Source organism: Setaria italica, chromosome VI, assembly GCF_000263155.2.
Source record: "Setaria italica strain Yugu1 chromosome VI, Setaria_italica_v2.0, whole genome shotgun sequence".
NCBI classification, from domain to species: domain Eukaryota; kingdom Viridiplantae; phylum Streptophyta; class Magnoliopsida; order Poales; family Poaceae; genus Setaria; species Setaria italica.
This window is the reverse complement of record NC_028455.1, coordinates 35,042,568-35,058,744: the sequence shown is the minus strand read 5'-3', so window position 1 is coordinate 35,058,744 and position 16,177 is coordinate 35,042,568. Positions and strand designations below refer to the sequence as shown.

The 16,177-nt window shown below is 48.0% G+C and overlaps 4 protein-coding genes across 4 annotated transcripts; 2 read left to right on the top strand and 2 right to left on the bottom strand.

Annotated features, from left to right (window-relative positions):
- Positions 1 to 361: 361 nt before the first annotated feature.
- On the bottom strand, positions 362 to 1,411 carry LOC101755325 (ABSCISIC ACID-INSENSITIVE 5-like protein 7). The gene is made up of 2 exons (XM_004974094.4): positions 813 to 1,411; positions 362 to 699 (listed from the first exon to the last, which is right to left on the bottom strand). Exons 1-2 carry the CDS (start codon positions 1,338 to 1,340, stop codon positions 625 to 627), a joined length of 603 nt encoding a protein of 200 aa, XP_004974151.1. The 5' UTR covers positions 1,341 to 1,411; the 3' UTR covers positions 362 to 624.
- Positions 1,412 to 3,282: 1,871 nt separating this feature from the next.
- On the top strand, positions 3,283 to 5,752 carry LOC101754640 (acyl carrier protein 3, chloroplastic). The gene is made up of 4 exons (XM_004974093.3): positions 3,283 to 3,476; positions 4,328 to 4,426; positions 4,790 to 4,912; positions 5,307 to 5,752. The coding sequence occupies exons 1-4, from the start codon at positions 3,429 to 3,431 to the stop codon at positions 5,433 to 5,435; spliced, it is 399 nt and encodes a 132-aa protein (XP_004974150.1). The 5' UTR covers positions 3,283 to 3,428; the 3' UTR covers positions 5,436 to 5,752.
- Positions 5,753 to 7,104: 1,352 nt separating this feature from the next.
- LOC101754254 (beta-galactosidase 11) lies at positions 7,105 to 11,559 on the bottom strand. The gene is made up of 15 exons (XM_004974091.2): positions 11,260 to 11,559; positions 11,057 to 11,169; positions 10,858 to 10,924; positions 10,662 to 10,754; positions 10,406 to 10,549; positions 10,150 to 10,244; positions 9,905 to 10,010; positions 9,708 to 9,792; positions 9,291 to 9,577; positions 9,004 to 9,188; positions 8,809 to 8,918; positions 8,576 to 8,685; positions 8,243 to 8,452; positions 8,023 to 8,168; positions 7,105 to 7,942 (listed from the first exon to the last, which is right to left on the bottom strand). The coding sequence occupies exons 1-15, from the start codon at positions 11,557 to 11,559 to the stop codon at positions 7,444 to 7,446; spliced, it is 2,550 nt and encodes an 849-aa protein (XP_004974148.2). The 3' UTR covers positions 7,105 to 7,443.
- A 591-nt stretch (positions 11,560 to 12,150) lies between these two features.
- On the top strand, positions 12,151 to 16,116 carry LOC101753441 (probable L-ascorbate peroxidase 4, peroxisomal). The gene is made up of 9 exons (XM_004974089.3): positions 12,151 to 12,426; positions 13,308 to 13,432; positions 14,133 to 14,182; positions 14,288 to 14,353; positions 14,440 to 14,488; positions 15,101 to 15,183; positions 15,258 to 15,337; positions 15,437 to 15,539; positions 15,660 to 16,116. The coding sequence occupies exons 1-9, from the start codon at positions 12,314 to 12,316 to the stop codon at positions 15,855 to 15,857; spliced, it is 867 nt and encodes a 288-aa protein (XP_004974146.1). The 5' UTR covers positions 12,151 to 12,313; the 3' UTR covers positions 15,858 to 16,116.
- The last annotated feature ends 61 nt before the right edge of the window (positions 16,117 to 16,177 follow it).

Here is a 16,177-nt window from a genome sequence, read left to right as displayed (position 1 = left end):
CAGTGGCAGCAGCTAGCGGCGCGCCCAACGCGACGGATGGACGGTCGACTCGAGGCGTGCGTGCGGCCGGACGAGCAGTACCAGAGCAGAGCAGAGAGGCTGCTGGACTCCACTGCCCGTGCCAACTGTCCTTTGCGAGTACTATCATTTTGCAAAACGCTTCAATATAATATTGAGTTTGAGTACTCTGGACGACGACGACGACACTGTTTGCAACTTGCGTTGCGCGCGGAGGAGCATTGCCATGTGGATGGGACGCCATTGGCGAGAGCCCATGCGCAAACGCAAACGCAATGGTACGGTGCGCGTGCGGCCATGCGTGACAAGAGCAAGCGAACGTCCACCAAAGAAAGAAAGAGGAAAAAGGCGAGCGAAAAGAGACAAGCCAGCTCGCTGTCACCACCGCGGCAGCATCATTTCATCTCGCAGTGGGCCCCCCCACAGGCTTCTTCCCCGAAACAAGGGGTGTTCGAGGAACCGGCGTTTACCATTTCTGTCCAGCCAGAGCCCAGAGACGAGAGATCCACCACCCTGCCCTATCCATCTACAACGCTGCACGGGGACGCAGCAAGAGGAGCTGAGGAGGCGAGCTTCTCCGCCCGGCCGATGGTAGATGCAGGCTGGCTAGAATGTCGCGGATGACGTCCTCTGCAGCCGCTGGTTAGCCTTCTTCGCCGGCGCCTCCGCGGCCTCCTTCAGCTGCACACGCGTCCAACATGTGAAGAACTTGTTAAGAGAAGCGAATGAGCTAGCTGCCTAGCGCTCCTCAAAGAGAAATGCTTATCATCAAGCACGGAGACACACACACTGACCTCCTCGCAGAGCTTCCTGAGCTCCTCGTTCTCAGCGCGGAGGGCGCTCACCTCCTTCTCCAGCTCGTTCACGTACGCGTACCGGCGCGCGCGGGACCGCGCCGCCGACTCGCGGTTCTTCATCTTCCGCTCCCTGCGCCTGTCGCCCACGCCGCCCTGCAGCTGCAGGTCGCCGCGGCGCAGCATCTCCTGCTCCAGCGCGTGGCGGGGGAACACAGAACCTGGGGCGGCTGCCACTGCGGCGGGGCAGAGGCACGCCGCGGCGGCACCGTCGTCGTTGTTGCCGGCGCCCGTCGTCCCCCACACGAGCAGCTCCGCCGCGTCCCCTCGTTCCGGCTCCATGCCTCTCTTGGCTCTGCCGCCGTGCTGCCCGGATCGAGAAGCGCTCGAGTCCAATCCCTTCACCTCTCTGCAGCCAGCAAGACACGGCCAGTGTGCTAATAAGTAGCCGGCCGGAGAGGGCACTCGATTTTTCTTGTCCGGAAACGTAAAAGGCGCTCGGTTTTTTTCGAGGGGGAACGCACGCATGATGACGATGATAGGTGCGCTCCATTTATTTTTTGAGCAGCGGAGCTCTGCGCCTCTGCAGCAGCAGCCTCCACCAGGAAGGAAAAGTTATGGCCGTCACCAGCGGGGTGACAAGGGACATTTATGACACCCTCTTACCATCGGGGCACGTGTACCTTCTTTGACCCTCAGCGAAATACATTTTAGTCAGTTTGGTTCTTCAGTCCCCCCTCCTCTCACAACGAATGTTTAACTACTAATTAATATATACTAATTACAAAACTAGTTGTACAGACAGAGTCTAATTCGCGAGACGAATCTATTAAGTCTAATTAATTCATGATTTAATAATATGATGCTACGGTAAACATGTGTAAGGATGAATTAATTAGGCTTAATAGATTCATCTAGCAAATTAGCCTCCATCTATGTAATTATTAGCCTCCATCTATGTAATTAGTTTTATAATTAGCTCATGTTTATTACTCCTAATTAGCCTCCAAATATTCGATGTGATAAGAACTTTAGTTCGAGCTAAAGATCCAAACATCCTCTTAGTTTATAGATAAAATAGCTCACACATTGCATAGTTTTATCTCATGTTATTTCCAAGTTTACATGCAAGATACTTGAAAACAGTGTACACATGATTTCATCCACATGAAACCACTTTCTTCTTTCACTTCATAAATAATGTGCCATGTCATCAAAATTGCATACACAACAGCTCATTTATTGTCCATGAAACTACCATTAAAGAATGACCTCATGGGACTTGTCGCATGGAGTACAACTTAGGGTGTCCCCGATGGTATATAGCTTAGAGCTAGGTCAATCAATTTTTTAGTCCCTCCATCTATATTTATAAGTCATGGTATAACTAGGCACGGTCTTCCAAACAGAGTATATTTGATTACGGATCCGACCATATAAAGTTTACATTATAAAAATAAAAAATTAATAATCAAATTATCAGTCAAAGATTGCAAAGTTTGAATCTTGATATGTGTGCGCGCCTTATAAATAAAAAACAGAGCATGTACTAATTAAATAAGAAAATGGAGCGAGTACTAATTAAATATTACAATGAGTATAACATTAAATATGACTGTAAGATTAATCTGAGTGAATAGCTAGTCTCGTTTACTTTTTTTTATACTAATGTTCCTTGCAGCGCGATCTTCAAATGCCATTTACATGAAACCAACATCTACCAAGCACCCTTAAAGCTGGGTGGATTGGATTTGGAAGAAAAACAGGATCCACGATAGGCTGGCTGACCGACCTGTCACCTTGTCAGCCTATACAGAGAGTAGGCCCAAAAACTATTTGGGCCCCTACTGGGCCGTGGCCCCCTGCTCCTGGTTCGCCTGTGCCCACCACGATATAGGGCTGACCGGCGTTGGTCGTCGCGCTACATGACACCAGGCGAGAGGTTGGGCCGTCGATCCGTCATCCACCACACGCGACGCGCGCACGCTTCTCGCATGACCTGCATGGGTCACAACGTGAACGTCCGGCTGCCGCCATGACCGGCCATATATTTTTTTTTCCTCCAGCGAACATTGCCTGGCTGGCTGATATAATTTTCGGCCGTAACGTACGGTCGGGATATGATATGCCGATCCCATTACTGCACGGTAGTAGGGGCAGGCCGTAGAGGGCCATGTCGTCCTACCGGGCCTCGGCCCTTCGTCGTACGCTGGGCCTCACGCTTCTTTCTCATACACCACAACGGCCTTCCCCCACGGCCCCACCCATTAAACGCCTGAGCGGATGGGCCCAGCCCGTCTGTCTCCTCGTAACCTTTTAATTTCTCATCACCAGGCCCCCACCGCCCAACCGCCTGCCTGCGTGGTGGGGCCCGCCCGTACCCGGCCTCGCGGACCCCGCCGCCCCGTCGATACAACCGATGCGCGCGGCGGCGTCGCCACCCCGCCCTGTATATAAAACCCTCGGCTCCGGCCAGGCCAAGCCACTGCTCCGACCTACCCAGCAGCAGCAGCCTGCCGTGCCCGTGCCGTCCAGCGCCCCCACCTCCCCCGGTCGCTCTCACGCGCTTCGTGCCCGCCGCCTCCCCCCGTTCCGCATCGCGTGCGTCGCGCCCCGATGGCCTCCATCGCCGGATCCGCCCTCTCCTTCGCCAGGCCCGTCAAGGTATAGCAGATCCGCCGCGACCGCCGCTGGTTCCTCTTCAGATCCATCGCATCTCTCCGTGTACCCGGCTTGTGCGTCGCGCCCGGGGTTTGGTGTTGGGTTTAATAAGGGTTGCATGCCTGTGATCTAGGTGTATGGTGGTTTGCGCGGGTGATCTGGTCATCTGGGGCTGGGGCGTGAAGAACCAACCCCCTTTGCCGTGTTCAATCAACTTGTGGATTTGCAGTCGTAGAGCTGTAGTGAGCTTTTTGATGGCTGCCCTTTTCCTTCCATGGGGAAAGCTACCTTTGTGTGCGCTTGCTGGCCGCTTTACTGAGACGTTTTCAAAGTGGATTTGGACAGATCTGCTCTCATGCAAAGTTGATAAATTCTTATCAAGCCTTCTGTGGTGTAAATACTGAATATGTTTTCTGCAAGTAACCAGGAATTAGGACTTACCGTTAAGCGCGTCTCACTTTAGTTACCCTGCCAAGTAATTTTGTATGCGGTAATAAGATGTGAACCGACAGGGATGGTCTTAATATTCTAGCAATCTAGCGCTGGAATGAAGTCAGCCGAGCTGTGCAAATATAAATTCTCATCATGTGTGCTTGCTTTATTCGTTTTTTGTTACTGGAATTTGTTTCTGTTGAGTAGATAGATGAATGCCTATGCCAGTTGTCTCTTCCTACCTCTACAGTTCAACCTTACTGATGTACAAGTACAACATTAGGACAATAGCACAATCAGTGTGGTAACCGATTATCATTGTGGCGTAAATTTACAACTGCCTTTCTTTGTTTGTTTATATGTGTGGTAGTCTTCAAATAACAAATTTTGTTATCTCAAGATGCTTGTTCCTTGAATTGCAGGCAGTCAACACGAGCTCGCTCTCTTTCTCTGCTGCGAGGAAGGGCAATGCATTCCTCCGCCTGCATTCAGTGCCCAAGAGATTTGCTGTTTGCTATGCAGTGAGTTCCATCCTCTTCCCTGATGCATGCTATACATATGTCAAGTTTGTTTTACTGTGACATAGCTAGCCGTTTACTGATATACTGTTTCTGTGGATTTCAACTGAACTAGTAGTGCTCAGTAGTGTTAAAGAGTTACTGCATCCTCCTTTTTGTAAAAGGATGTAATTCCCGCTTCTATTTGTTCTTTGAACAATTCATCTGAGATTTAAGACATGTTTGTCATTTCTTACATCAGTTCCTAGTGTGGGAGGATGGCAGTTTTAGACAGATCATCCACTGATACAATACAGTGCTTGTGTGCACCCTATATTTTCTCACTATGCAGTATCTCATTAGGTGTTGAAATATGTGTTATGACAGGCTAAGAAGGATACAGTGGACAAGGTTTGTGAAATTGTGAAGAAGCAGCTCGCTGTTCCAGAGGGCACTGAAGTTTGTGGTGCCTCTAAGTTCTCTGATCTTGGTGCAGATTCACTTGATACGGTAATTTTACACCCCCATGAGTTTATGCCATGTGTTTAGGAAGTTTTGTATCATGAAGCTGTGTAGCAACTTTGACAAATTATCCCAGGGGTAGTATTTATAAAAGAAGTCACATAATCACATTCTATAGACCTTAGAGGGTAGTCGGCGGTTGTGCCAACCTTGTTCAGTTCATATTTAATACAGGTAGTAGTTATTTTTTTCGCCTCTCATCTCTACTGGATTGTGTTTGATATTGAATCTAAAGCATGAAACAAGGAAATTGGGTGTTTTGGTACCATGAATGATGCATCTAAGGTTATGTGATAGTTGATGCGTAAGTTGTTTTGGCAAATGAGTATCCGCTCTGTTCTCTAGTTCTACTAAAATAACACTTTCCCTGTATCTATCTCAGGTTGAGATCGTGATGGGCCTTGAGGAGGAGTTCGACATCAGCGTCGAGGAATCAAGCGCGCAGTCAATTGCGACAGTTGAGGATGCTGCCGAGCTCATTGACAAGCTTGTTGCTGAGAAATCACCCTGAAGTCACAAGGCATGATGTTGGGATCTCGCAAACTAGTTCTACCTTGTTCCTGCCCAGCCCACTCTCCCCATATCTAGGTTTCTATGCTCTGAAGGATTGGCGATCTTCTCAGCATTGTTCTCCACTGTGTCTGTAATAATACCGAGATGATTTTAAGCTGTTGAACATTACGGTGGTGCGCATTCTGTCAGTTCATTGTTGTATGAATGGTTCTTCCTCGAAGAAAATGGGATCTTGGGAGCATGTAGCAAAGGTTGCCAAATTGATGATGTTCGCGGTGTTATAACTAGCAATGCGGAATAGCAGTTATTTGTTTATATGTTCCATTGCAGCGTTCTGTGAACACCGTGGCCATCTAAGGCCGAGCTGTATACTCATTTTCAGACGGCTAAGAGCATATCATATACTCTTTAGTATGCTTTTTTAGCTAAATAGCTTGTCAAGTCATATATTTACTGGCTGATGTAGTAGGGACGTGTATGTAGGACTGTGATAAAAACTTTCCTTTTTAAAACACAATTTTATTCCATCGCAGGCTACTAGGCGAGTGTATTTGTTCCACCAATTTGAAAAGATCATACCAAAGATCATGTACTAAAAGATGAACAACTTATACCGTCCTTTTCAAATTGTTATATATTTAAATATAACGTATATCCGTAGACATACCAAAGATCATGTATTAAAAAAATGTATTAAAAAAATTGAAACGAGAAATCTTCTGCAAGCAGCCCAAATGGCACCCAATGGTCACGTGATGACAAATGTATCTCTAGAACGAATAAAATGTCGCTTAAAAGAGTTTCCTAACATTTCTACATCAAGCCATTATATCATACAGTAATTACAATCAAATATAATAAAATATAATAAAAGGGTGTTTGGTCTAGTGGTATGATTCTTGCTATGGGTGTGAGAGGTTGCGAGTTCAATTCTCGCCCCCTTTTTTTAAAAAAAACTTCCAATATTATTTCTTTTTGTGTTTTTTTTACGTTTTTCGATACTGTTTTTTTGGTTTATTTTGGCATGATCCTATTTCTTTTTGCATGATATATATTTCTTTGTATTTTTTTGCGTGATATTTTCTTTCTTTGTGTTTCTTTTTGCATGATATTTTTTCTTTGTTTTCCCATAATCGTCACAATGATATTTCTTTGTGGGCGCATTCGTGTGTGTTTTACAATGGTATTTCGATCGTCAATCAGAGCTAACCACAGGCATAAGAGATCCTTTTATGGCTAATCAACAAATTAAACGCTACTCTCTTTTTCTCTTTTCATAAATCTGGCTACTTAATTAGTTTTTCGGTAATGCTACAGAATATACATTTAGAATCATAAAAAAATTGGACGCTCGGACATACTATTATTTCTGCATGTTTTCATAGTGAATGTTGCACGAAATATAGTGTTTATGTTGCGGCGGAAATTTTTCTATCCCAGAGTCGGACGATATAGTCATTTTTACACATTATTTTTTCATGTTGCAAACATTGATAACTAATGTTACACTAGGTAATTTTTAATATTTCGTCGGAGCATCCGATATGGGAAATTTCCCATCGGATGTCCGAGCGCTAGCAGCGCCGTTAATTTTTTTTAGATAATGACTTAATTAATTTAAGAATCCAAACAAAAAGAAGGTTCAGCTGCAGGAACAATATGTCAGTCAGTGCACTAGGCTGTTCATTATTGTTGCCATTATTAATCAGCAAATTAACGACCATCTGCATACATGTTTGCTCATCAAATTAACACTCTAATCCTACATGTATGTAAAGCTTATACAACGATAACACCACCACCAATATGCAATCTATTCCCCGGCGTGCCACCCACGGATGGTCCGATCGACGTCTCCGGCCAGCTCACCAGCCACGACCACGAATTCGTTAAAAAAGAAAAGGACCAGCCACGAGCCCACGACCACGAAGCAAGCAGTGCAGAGCAGCATCTCAAGAAACGATCACACAAAAGAGCTACTTCTAGCTAGTGGATGATCGAATTGATTATTGTGCGGCGGCGGCGGGGGCGCCGGGCGACCTCTTGGAGCACTTGACCTGCACGGCGAGCGTCGCCGTGGTGCCGGGGCAGTTGAGGTCGCCGCCGTACACATCGGCGGCCACGGGGAGCGTGCAGGTCCGCTGCCCCAGGCAGGCCTTCTCCGCCACCTCCTTGGCGCGCGGCGTGTGGCAGCTGCCGGCGGTGTAGTTGCCGCAGATGCCCTGCGGGTTGCCGAAGCTCGCGAACACCACCTGCTGGATCACCTTCTTGAGCGGGCACGACAGCGTCGCCTTGGGCTTGAGGTCGCCGCCCCCCTTCGCCGTGATCTGGCTGTCCGTGCGCTGCCACGACTTGATGTGCGCCGGGTTCTTCTCCGAGATGAAGGTGCAGATGTTGTCGCGCTTCACCGTCAGGATCATGATCGCGTCCGGATGCCCGCCTTCCTCCTCGAACAGCACCAGCACATTGTTCTTCTCGCGCAAGAAGGATCTCGGCACGTGGTACCTTCAAACGTATATGGTGTTGATGATCAGCTGCAGGCCTGGATAATCATGGCTGTAAGTTAACCAAAATCTTACACTTACAGCTGCTGTGATGGCCGACCGAGGGCGTGCTTGTATGAGATCCAGTAGCGGCCGATGCCCTCGCCGTTGACGTACATCATGCCCTTGCCCATCGGGCTCAGGTCGAGCACCACCGGGTCCTCTCCCGACGGCATGTCGAAGTGCCTCTGACAAACGCACATAAGTTAGCACCGCGATGGTTGCACGCAGCGACTGCTAGTGACGCTGTCGTTTCAATTACCTTGTACCATGTGAGCGGCTTGTCCTTCACGGCGGGCTTCCAGGTGACGCTCCCCATGCCCTTCTCGGTGTAGATCTCCTTCTGCTCGCCGACGAGGCCGATGATGTGGCCCCAGCCGTTATTCGTCAGGTCCAGCGTGCCCGCGTTGAGGCCCAGGATCTGCACCCTGTCGATGCCGGCCTCCCGGTGCTCCAGGTAAGCGCCACTGTCCTGAAACAACCCATCATATATCGTCTATGTTTCCCATGTTTCCTGGCGGAGACCGAGCTGAACGAAAAACAGCATCCTGAAGCTTGCGTGGAGATATCTGTAGTTGAATAGTTCTATGCTCACCATCATTCCCAGCGTCGATGACAAGACGGCGACGTGGTTGACGCCCATTTTCAGGTTCATGGGCTTCTGGAGCAAGAACGCCTTGTTCATCTTGGTCCCGTGACCGCATCCTGCACGCACAAACGTTGGAGCTCATCTTCTCTCTACACCCCAAGTTGTGGTCTGGAAACCAAGAAAAGAGCAGCAAGGCAGAAGCAATGAACGGAAACAATACATGTGCTAGCTCCAAGTACCTACGAAGACGTTGTTGACAAACGCCACCGAGGCGTGGCCATGGCTGTTGACCTCGAGCACAGGACGGACGTCGCGGCGGAACGGCATGTCGTCGGCCTCCAACTTGAAGCTGCAGGACAGGCATTCGCCGACACTAAGAACCGACACGACGCCATCGCATTGAGCAGGAGCTCTGCCAGGCAAAGCAACCGTACCTCGAGGTGTACCAGACGTAGTCAGTTTTGTCCTTGGTTAGGTTGTAGAGCTCCTGTGCCTTGCGCGTCCTGATCTTGGCCTGCTTGTACTTGGGGACCTTCTCCTCGTCAAACATCTGCCATACGTTGTTCTGCACCGTCTGTTCCGTGAAGTGGAACGTCCTCTGATTGTGCTGTGCGTTCACCTGCAAGCGTGCATGAGCTTCAGTCAGTGTCTGGCCACCATTTCTTTGATTCATTCGTCCATACCCGACGCAGGAACATGAGAGCTCCGGGCGATAGCTTACGTGCTGGGTGCTGAAGACGACGGTCTTGCAGTCGGCGAGGATGCTGATGGAATGGCGTGGAACGAAGTAGGGCTGTCCCCGGAATGTCATGGTCACGTCGTCCTTGGTGTTGTGGTTGGAGAGGAACGCCACGCACACGTTCTGCTCCTTCAACTCGAACACCCTCGCCTCGAATTGCTTGCCCAGCTTCTGTACTGACGGCGTCCCCCATAGCAGGGCCTTCTTGCAAAGCCTCAGCGCCTGGTGCAGGTCCCTGAGGTGGCCCCATTTAGGCTCCTTGTACAGGCCTGAACAAGCATTGTCACCATCGTTGCAAGCCATACATCACAATCTAGTGCATCAACACAGCTGATGGGATTCTTCAGAGTTGAAAAAAAAAGGAAAAATCACTATCGACTACTATCGACATCGTCTTACCAAATTCATCGAGAGGCGCCTCGTCGTAGTATTTTGGCATCACAAAAGCAGCAGCTGTCCTTCCAAAGTTCGTACCCCCATGATACTGATTAGAGTTTCAGACAAATGTAACGGTAGAATTCAGCATCAACACTTATGCTCATCCTAACTTATAATGGTACGCATGATGTGAAGAAGATCATACTACTGTTCAGTACCATGTAATAGTTTGTCATAGTACCCCCGACAGAGAAGAAACGCGCCACAGCGAATGCAAGGTCCTCGGCCGAACGCTGGGATGGTGGATCACCAAATACCCTGTACCTGTTTGTTTACACCAAGAAAACAGTAGTTGATTTTGCAATGAGAATTGCAGTGATACAGCGATCAAGTGATATGGACGGTGATATATATAGCTTGTTGAACTTAGACTAGTTAATGGATTATTGATGTAATAACTTACTGCGCTGTCCAGTTCTCAGTCCACAAGAGAGGCATGGTCTTGTTGGTTGGACCAGGCCATGTATCTCCACAATTCCTCCCATTGCAGGTTGGGATCTACAGGGGAAGAAACAATGGCAGATTATTGCTGTTGTTCTTTTCAAAGTACAAATTTAACTGAAAATGCTATCACCCAGACGGTTTGACCATGTAGTATGTGCAGCTACTGAAGTTGTTATGCTGAAAGTCTGGAAATATTTTGACGATGATAAAGTTACCACTTCACCAGGAGCTTTGGTCTGCTTGCACATGAACCATGGCACGCCGGTGTTGGTAGCTTGGGCCATCTTCGCTGCCCAGTTGATATACTTGGTGCCCTCCTCTTTGAACACCGCCTCCAGGTGCTGATACTCATTCTCAATCTGCATGCCAGGCAGATTTGTGCATAAGCATGCATTTCATAAGAAAAAGTTCATCAGGCCAGACACATAAAACTCAAGAGGCTGCTGCAACAATTCTGACTGGTGAATGAACCTGTGCTAGAATGATGGGACCTCCCTGCGACGCAAACAGGTTGGCGTCCTTGAGCTTTTTCACTATGAGGTTCACAAACTTCTCCATGAGCATCTGCATGTACAGAGAAAACCGACAGGTCATCGTCGAGCCAGATAAGCTCGCACAATCGACAAGGTTTCAGGAACTGAAAAATATAATGAATCAGATTCGTCACCTTGAATGGCTCGTTGTTCGTCCGGAAGACAATGTCAGGCACCTCCCTTAGCCAGTAGGGCAGGCCTCTGAGAAAGAATCGGCACGTAGCAGAAGGAAATGGGGGAAAAAAAAGAACAGGTGCAGATTATTACACATGATTTGGGACGATGAGAACGCAATGATGGACTGAATGAGACGAGGAAGCCACACAAACAAACCCATGGTTCCATTCGGCCTGGATGAAGGGCCCGATCCGGACGATGGCGTACATGTCGTGCTCCTGGATCATCTTGAAGAACTTGACCATGTCGTACCGGCCCTCGAAGTTGAGCTGCAAGGAAGAAGGAACAGATCGATCGGGCGCCGGATCATGCATGGAAGAAGCAGATAGACGTGGGAGATGCATATGGTGCTTAATTACCACGCCCTTCTCGGGCTCGTGGATGTTCCAGAAGACGTAGCTCTCGATGACGTTGAGGCCGCCCTCCTTGGCCTTGACGATGAGGTCTGGCCACATGTCTGGCGGGCTCCGCGGGTAGTGGATGGACCCGGAGAAGAAGATCTCCCGGCGGCCGTCGATCATGAGCGAGCGGCGGTCGTAGGAGACCACGGTGCCCTTCTTGGTGAGCTCCCACGCCGCCGCGGCGCCGGGCGCCATGAGCGCGAGCGCGAGCGCGGCCGCCGCGGCGACGGCGAGCGCCCGGGCGCGGAGGCCGGACATGTCGCGCATTGGGGAACGAACGGGCGGGGGGGCGGGGCGTGGCGTGGCCGTGCGTGCGGGGGAACGGAGAGAGGGGCTAGAGGCTAGGGGTCCGCGGGCCTAGTAGTGATCCTGAAATAGGAAGGGCGCGGGAAGGGAGGGGCGCGGAGGCCGCCGCGGGGGGTGAGCGGCCGCCCGGGAACGCCGGGCGCCGCGCGCGGGTCCGGGAGGAGACCGACGTGTGTGCGGGCGTGCGACATCATCCACCACCACCACCACACCAGGCAGGCAGGCAGGCGGTTGCTGCGCGTGTGCACGAACGCGGAGTGGTTTTCCAGGTGGTTTTCGCTGGTTTTTGGCTGAAAAATCGATCACAAAACAGAGTTGGTCGGGTGGGTGTTCTTGAGTCCTTTGTTGGATGCGACTCAATCTGTCGACAAAGCCCGGTTGCATTTGATTGGGCTGATTGGGCCGTCACGAGGCCCGGGGCCTGTCTCCTAAGTGAGTGAATAATACACACGCTTTCTGTACAAAAGTGGGCCGGTCTAAGGCCCCACACCTGTAGGGCGGCCGTAACTACCCCGGCGCGGCGTGGTTCGTTGGCGCCGGGCAATTCAAGGCCAACCGAATCCGCTCTCTCGATCCCGTTATCTTCCACGCCTTGTCAGTTGTCGCCTCCTCCCCTTCCCATCCCGCTGCTCGGCAGTCAGCAGTCTTCCCCCGCACGCCTCCGCCTCCGCCTCCCCCGGCCTCCGATCTCTAGGGCAAGGCGAAGATGGCGGCTCCGGTGGTGGACGCCGAGTACCTGCGCCAGGTCGACAGGGCGCGCCGCCAGCTCCGCGCCCTCATCTCCAACAAGGGATGCGCCCCAATCATGCTCCGCCTCGCGTACGTGCTCCGCCTCTCATCACTACCCCACCTGCTCCCTCACTCCACCCAACCCAACTGCTGACTGGAAACTTTGGGTGCTCTAGTGTTTTCGTCTGTGCCGCGCTTGCTTGCTGATCTCGTGCTTGACGGTTAAGCCTGCTTGCTGGCTGGCGTGTGAGATTTGCAAAGCCTGGTTTCGTGCTGCGGGTAGCGCGCGTGGTTCGTGCTGGTTTGGTGCGGGCTTTGGGGGAGGCGATTTGTCGAACACCTTGCGTGCGTGTCGCTAGCGCTGAAGAGTGAAGATCAAGGGATGATGATTTTTAATTCACATAGGTTTCGGTTGATTGTTAATCTTAGAATCATTAAGATAGTATCCTCACTCAACTCACAATCATAACCTACACAGTCTAAGTATACAGTAGGTCAGTAGAGATGCAACTGTAACAACTGTTGTTTCTCAATCCCACATGCAAGCACAGCATAGAGGTTGGAGAAAACAAAGACAAGTTTCCTGTTCTAGATCAACTGGTTTTTTGCTTTGCTTTGCTTTACTTGTGTGGACTCTGGAATTGCTGAGAGCCGGGTAGGGTACTTGGGAGAAAATGTTTGATTCGATCCACTAATTGCAGAGTGTAGGTGATGTTCCCTTAGTAACAGCTTGTCATAAGCTTCAATACAAGCACAGTTTTATACGTTGGAGTTCCCAATTTATGTTTTTAGATATATTGGGTTCCTCCCTATTGCATTGATCTGATAGCTAGTTAAATTTGCATTTGACCTCCACTATCTGCATGATTAATCCAGGGATACATTCTGCTTGTCATGGATTAGCATTAGCCTTACATCATATGCCCTTTCTTCGAACACTGAAGACTTGGCTCCTTTGCTGTCCTCTGCAGATGGCATGATGCTGGAACTTATGATGTGAACACAAAAACTGGTGGCGCAAATGGTTCAATTAGATTTGAGGAAGAGTACACTCATGGTTCCAATGCTGGTTTAAAGATTGCTATCGATCTCCTTGGTAAGCATTGTTAATGCTCAATATGATAGTGGAAATCTGTGCAATAATATTCTTCCTTCTGAAAATATCTGAACAGCAACCTTTAAACCTAATCAAGTATGAGCTACATGAATGATGGCTTTGAAGAAATTAATTTGCGCCTTTTTCTAGTTTCTTTCTGATAAATTGAAAGTTTGGAACTCCTTTTATTTGGCCACTGGTTTCTGTGATATCTTCAAGGTCAGGCTACAAAATATTGGATTATTCATGACTGTAATGTTGGGATGCTAAGTTGGGAAACTATATAGTGTGTTTTAGCTACTCAAGGAACATGTCCTCCCCATGAATATCTGCTTGGCAATGCAACTTCACAACCGTTGTATCTCAAACCCACATGCAAGCACAGTAGAGAGGTTGGAGAAAACTTAGTTACCTGTTCTCACTCAACTGGGATTAGCTTTGCTTTACTTAAGTCTGCGCCCTGTCATGCAGTAAGATTGTGTACTCATGACAATGGTTACTTGTATACCATCAAGCCTTAAATGTAAAATCAGAATGTGTCTTTGAGTAAGTACAGTTTATGGCATATTCCTTTATGAGTAACACTCCATGTGAATTGATGGTGATTTGCATGCTTATTGTTTTGTTGTTTCTTTATTCTCTGCTGTAATAAAGGAAATCATTACTATTGCTTATCCAACTGTGCATTGTATTGTACTAGAGCCTATCAAAGCCAAGAACCCGAAGATAACGTACGCAGACCTTTATCAGGTAATTTAGGATTGCTTGAATTTTCTCGTTTAAGTTAAGATATCTGGCTTATTTTCCTTTCATTTTTGAGTTTTTTTATTAACTAAGATGCTGGAATTTACTCAGCTTGCTGGAGTGGTTGCAGTTGAAGTGACTGGGGGGCCAACTGTTGAGTTCGTTCCCGGCAGACGTGTACGTGAAATAACAATTTGTTAATAAATGGATGCATCTTTCTTGATGCTCACTGTTTTTACTTTTTTTTTTTTTGCATGAATCAGGATTCGTCAGTGTGCCCCCGTGAAGGGCGTCTACCGGATGCGAAGAAAGGTATGTACTAGTATTGTTTCTTGTTCTTTTCAATGTCTTTCGATAATGGCTTGAAAGCTATGGGCTAGCATCAATCTTGTGGAATTTGAAGGTTTTTACTGCACCGCTCATGTTCGTGTCTGCAATGTGCATTTTGGTTTTGTTTCAGACATCCCATTTGATGCAACACAGTTGCCATGTCCTAGTTTTCCCTTTTTTTTCACATGGGCAGAATTTTGTCATTGGGATTTTTTGGGCACAAAAAACTCTGCATGTGTACGCTTGGTGTAAGCAGCTTGTGTGGAGTAGGTGAGTGAAGGAAGTTTGATACTGTGTTATTAATGCGTAAAATCTTCTTCCTGCTTATCAGCATCCAGCTGTTGCATTTATCTGAGCTCCATGATTTCGTTGCCCTGAAGTTATTAAGCAACATAAATAACCTTTTTATATTCAGGAAATGTTGCCTTTTTCCCTCCATTTAACTAACCTTAGACGTAGATATAACATGTGCAAGGATCTATCTAACTTGATAATTTTGTCCTGGTTTATGATTGTTATTCCATACTTGTTATGTATCATATCTGTTCTGATGTACATCTTGCTCTTGTGTTTTCTACTTCTTTGCATGAATAGGTGCACCACATCTGAGGGATATCTTCTATCGGATGGGCTTAACAGACAAAGATATTGTAGCTCTATCTGGAGGTCACACTCTGGTAATTGTTATACTGTCTGAAGAAATACTCATTTGTTGAAAAGCGCATTTTTATACGTTTGTATGTTCTTTTAGGGAAAGGCTCATCCTGAGAGGTCTGGATTCGAAGGTGCCTGGACACAAGAGCCTCTTAAGTTTGATAACACATACTTTCTGTAAGTTGAGCACAAAGGCCAAATCTCACGCGTTTTGTAGAGTAGATTTGATACGGTATCCAACGCTATGTAGATTACTCATCTCTTATATTGTTGCAGTGAGATGTTGAAGGGGGAATCTGAGGGGCTTTTGCAGCTCCCTACTGACAAGGCACTGTTGTCGGATCCTGAATTTAGGCGCTATGTTGAGCTTTATGCAAAGGTGCGCTGCACTTTTAATATTCTTTAGTACAGTGTTCTACTTAGTATGCTAGCGCTTTTGTCTCATCACATTAGGTTCAGATCAACTGATTCAGAACCATGGCCTTGTTTCATGCCCCAGGATGAAGAAGCCTTCTTCAAAGACTACGCTGAATCACACAAAAAACTCTCTGAGCTTGGCTTTGCTCCTCGCAGCGCATCTGCAAAAACAGATCTTCCAACCGGTGTTGTGCTTGCACAGGGTGCCTTTGGGGTAGCAGTTGCTGCAGCTGTAGTTATTGCAGGCTACTTGTATGAGGCTTCCAAGAAGGCCAAGTAGATTGGAAGGCTCTTCTTGCCTTGTTAGTCGCGGGGCTTCGCTCAGTAAGTAAAAATGAAGATTGAATAACAGGATCCTAGTAACGAGGGAGGAGGGACTGCAGCATTATCTCGGAAAATATTTCGATTTTCTTACGGACAGAACATTCCGTTCATGTGTTAGACCATAAACATGAATCATGAATATTTCAGCGATACAGATATGGCATAGCCTACTATTGAAATTACTTGCAAATCCGTGTGTAATCTATGCTTTGATCGCATTTCAAACATCTCTTGAGGAACTGTGGGTAATGTTGCTTGATGAGGGCATGTTCTGTT